This window comes from Rutidosis leptorrhynchoides, chromosome 2 (assembly GCF_046630445.1).
Source record: "Rutidosis leptorrhynchoides isolate AG116_Rl617_1_P2 chromosome 2, CSIRO_AGI_Rlap_v1, whole genome shotgun sequence".
In the NCBI taxonomy this organism is placed as follows: Eukaryota; Viridiplantae; Streptophyta; class Magnoliopsida; order Asterales; family Asteraceae; genus Rutidosis; species Rutidosis leptorrhynchoides.
The window spans coordinates 218366970-218371603 of record NC_092334.1 but is presented as its reverse complement, the minus strand read 5'-3'; the positions used below and the strand labels follow the sequence as shown (position 1 = coordinate 218371603).

The 4634-nt window shown below is 32.8% G+C and overlaps 1 protein-coding gene across 1 annotated transcript; it reads right to left on the bottom strand.

The window, feature by feature from the left end:
* Window positions 1-690: 690 nt before the first annotated feature.
* Window positions 691-4314, bottom strand: LOC139891684 (probable sodium/metabolite cotransporter BASS5, chloroplastic). The gene is made up of 9 exons (XM_071874666.1): window positions 4187-4314; window positions 4021-4077; window positions 3782-3888; window positions 2939-3066; window positions 2631-2824; window positions 2238-2490; window positions 1842-2095; window positions 1094-1176; window positions 691-980 (listed from the first exon to the last, which is right to left on the bottom strand). Exons 1-9 carry the CDS (start codon window positions 4260-4262, stop codon window positions 918-920), a joined length of 1215 nt encoding a protein of 404 aa, XP_071730767.1. The 5' UTR covers window positions 4263-4314; the 3' UTR covers window positions 691-917.
* Window positions 4315-4634: the final 320 nt, after the last annotated feature.

Sequence of the window (4634 nt, the reverse complement as noted above, 5' to 3'; positions counted from 1 at the left end):
GTGAAGACGGATCACTATGCGTATCATCACTCAGCATAGTAAGCGCTTCTAGAAATATCAATATAATGACGACACTTTGATTTACTAATTTCCCTTTCCGAATCATCAGGCATATTAATTTCACTCTCCGAATCAGACATTTTGTAAGTTGTGCGTGGTTGGAAATAAGAAAACAGAGAGAATTGTGTTATTTGTGTTTGAAATGTGCTTGTATATAAAGGAGAAAGCCCTAGTTCAAACCCGAAAGTGCCAAATATGGATATGAAAAACTCGAAACTCCAACATTCGAGTTACTTTAATTGGTCAAAACCTTAGTTAAAAATTGAAAAAGCTGTGAAACCCTAACCCTAAACGGGACTATGAGTTACGGCTCTACCCTAAACTGGTATATTTAGGTTTCCCTTTATGTTCTAGAAAATGGTGACACGTTGGCGAAAACACACTTTTTGGTGCCACATGTACAAACCCGGATCTCCTAGATCAGAGTATACGAGTTCTATAAAAAAAATTTGACCATCTTTGTACTACAAAGTGATGGGATTCCGTACTATCTAGTCAAAATTTTCGAATATCAGTATTCAACCATTATCAAGTTTAAAAATTACACTAATGTGTTTAAAATAATCAAATGATCATGAAACATGTATATCTATTAATCCATATTGATGGCAAGTGTACACAAGGTAAAAGTAGTTTAGTGATGAGTGTCATTTTTAGATATATTAATAAATAAATATAACTTCGAAAAGGTAATCAAGATATATTATCCTTTTAACAGTCTATCAATCCAAAAAGTTATTTCAACGGCAACCTTTTATTCGATTGAATATACTATAGCATTAACAACAATTTTGAGTCACAAAGATTCGATGAACCTGTGCGGTTGCACCTCTAGCATAGCCTCTGTACAGGTCTACCTAGACTTTCTTCTTATCCCAAATCATGACAAGAGAAAATCCCATTAATGACATGATTACTACCTGCAGAAATACCAATAAGTAGTAGTAACACTTTAATTAACATTAACAATTAACAATACTTATAGTACCACAAATGAATTGTTGAAGTCAGATTTGAATATAATTCAACTTACAGATATGGCTGGAGGTACACCAACAAGTGGATTTTGAAAGAATTTATTAGCCAGGGCAAGTGCCAATAGACTACTTTGCATACCTATTTCAAATGCAGTTTTATTTTATGACCAACCATTACATAATTTCAACAATGCATTGATTAATTACTGCTCGTGTCTCGTAAGTATTACCACCGTTATTTTGGAACCATTCGATCTACTTTAGTTATTTTCCGGGAAGATGCTTAAAGTTTGAGACAGATTAAAAGACTCATTTTCCTTTTCAGAAATATTGTGCTTGTTTTTTTTTTTTTTTGTTGCAAATGAACTGAAGTTGTGCAGCATGTTTGAAAACATAAACACAATCGTTCATTAAGAACTAGTTTTTATTCATATTAAAATGTTGACCAAATTTGACTTTGGCTGACTTTGACCAACTGCTAGAATGGCGGGTAATACTACTTAAGGGGGATAGATCGTCCACCCAGTGCCACTACCCACTTCTAATCAGATTTTGACCCATTAGCCGACGTTGACCGATTATTTAAACGGATTTAAGAAAATCTGATCGGCATGTTCTTAAAAAACGACTAATCGGGGATTAATCGGGGATTTTAAAACAACGCCCAACTAGATACATTCATAACCATATGGGTAAAAAATACCACATGTATGACTTGCCAATAAGTTTATGTTGTAGTTTCCACAGGGAAAAAAAAGATACGGAATAATAAATAAATAAATAAATAAAGAGAAAATGTAGAACCTGTTTCATAAGATAAAGTTCTTTGAAGAGGTTTAACATCTGGTGCATTATGGAATACAACGCCTGTGAATACATATCCAAGCACAAACGCTGATAAATGAAACCCGATAACAAGCAACACAACCGATATGCCAAAAGGCGATAAAACAGAGTTAATGTTTATTGCAAGAGGAGCCCCAACACATAGTGACGTCACTAAAACTGATAATGGAGGCAAAAAGGGTCGAATCGCACTAGAAATTCTTGGCAAAAATCTGTAGAAGAAAAAAGTAAACGCAAGTCAACACAAGTTAATGCATACAAATAACGACCAGTTTCAACCCAATAACGCTTTGACCCGTTACCCAAATCGCCCATCCCGATATGTTGCCATTTGTCTATTATATATTTACTTACCGATTAAGAAGTAAGCCAGCAGCAACAGGTGAAACAACAATTTGCAAAATATTGGAAATCATTCCTTGTACATCAACGGGCAACCTTTTTCCAATGAGCAAAAGTGACAAAAGTGGGGTCACAAAAACAGCAGTAGCAGTAGAGAGTGATGTCATAACGATGCTTAGCGGGGCCATTGTGGGGTCCGTTAAAAAAGTGGCGTAATTCGATAACTGAGCCCCACTAACACAAGAAGCAAGCATGATCCCAGCACCTAGATACAATATTCTTGGAATCAAACATTAACATATATATGTACCCAACAGAAAAATGACATTTACTATTTACATTACAAGAACTAATTATTCACCAAATAATAAAATTTATAAAAGTTATAAAAACTATTGCTCTCACCTAAAGAAGTTGGAAGGCCAAAAAATGTCATCGCCATCGTGCCAAATAAATAACCAAGAAGAGGTTTCAAAACAAATTGGCCAACGTAACCGGCAACAATGGGCGCTGGTCTATTAAATGCTTCAATAAAATCCTTTTCACTAGAATTAAGCCCGACTGCAAACATCAAAAAACCTAAAGCTGGGGCATAATACCTGATTATATGTTATTTGTGCATATATATTAGCCAAAATAATAGTAATACTTACTCAACATGGAAATCAAAAGAGGGTTAAAACTATTCACAAATGAAGGGTAAATTACATAACCTGCTATTAAACCATGTAAAAGATGGTGGATAGACAAGAGCTAATATCGTACTAGCAAGAACTACTTGAGGCAATACAGCGTTCGCATTTTTTAGAACATCCACAAATGACACCTTCTTTTCATGTATCTATCACAAGCATACATTATGGTAAACAAATTAGAATGCCAAAATATTATAAAACAAACTATTTTAGAATATCAGGGCCCCAACCACTAGACTATTTTAGGATGGTTTCCATTTCTATGAATCGAGAAAAGTAAAATAAATGTTCAACTCGGATATTATATAAACCATATATATCTTATGGGCCCCTCCAAATCTTATAGAAACGTGTCAACATCAAAGAGAAGAGACTCCAACTACCCATACATTCCTGATCAACCTTTCATTTCGTATCCTTGTAGCTATTTATATTATGTACTGTATATAATTTAGTTGTGGAACAATAAAATTCATTTAATTTTGGTTGTTTCAACTATGTGATGTAAGGGTGAGATCATGTAAATAAAGACAAACAAAATTGTAATTAAAAACATGTAAAAGAATCTAATTCTAATGAACTATTAAACTGATGCTTGATTACTTACGAGCATGTACCTAATTTAGGTGCATCAACACACATTTTAATCTCAAATTGAGATTACAACTCAAATACATCACAATTAGATGTTGGTGTGAATATTAGCATCTACCTAATATTACACTAACTAGTACGGATTAATAACTACAACTATAGCTATTACTATTTGTTTTTTTTTTATATAACGTAACTTCAATTCTATTCAATTGAATTCAAAACAATACTTAATAAAGATAATAAGTAAGAAATTAATAATAGTACCTGAGGTGAAACTGGAGAATAATTTAGGGTTTCATCAGAGTCATCAATTCTATCAGGTAATTGACCAGATACAAGCCGTCTATGAACAATTAATTTAGACCTCCAACCTAGCAACATTCATATTCATAATAATATATAATATATAATATATCATAATTATAATTATAAAGAAATGAAAAATAATGACTATTAAATCGAAATCGAAAAAATTATAAGCTTGCAGAGTAAGAATGACGTACATGAAGAAGAAGAGAAGGGGTTGTGGAGGCGAATAGGGAACGAGATCTTAGTGTTTTCTGTTGATTAAAGAGGTCTTAGAAATTGAATATTGATCAATTCAATATTTGAGATTAAAAAAAAAAGGGGGGGGGGGGGGGGGGGGGGGGGGGGAAATGTTTAGATTACCTGAAGAATAATTTCGCGGGAAAAAGGAAGATTGTTGATTAAAATGATGAAGATGTTCGATACTCCTGAGAATCATGGTTGACAAGAAGAGAGTGAAGTTGCTAAAACTTTGAATTACTGATTTTCTTCTGATTCCTACTTTTCGTCTAAAATTAGTCAATACTTGCACATCCCTAAGAGCACCTCAGTCTGACTTGCTGAGTCAGAAAAAGTGGGGAGGGGTGAGCTCTGTCAGTTAGGCATGTCAGTTTATATTTTTTTTTTTTTTATGATTTTAAATATAACATAAATGAATATAATTATAAAAATTAACAAAAATAAAAATAACTTCCATTAAAATAAAAACAAAATACTACAATTCCTTAAAAAAAAAACATTACATTTCCTAAAAAAAAAACATTACAATTCATAAATAAAATAAAAAAACATTACAATTCCTATTTATTAA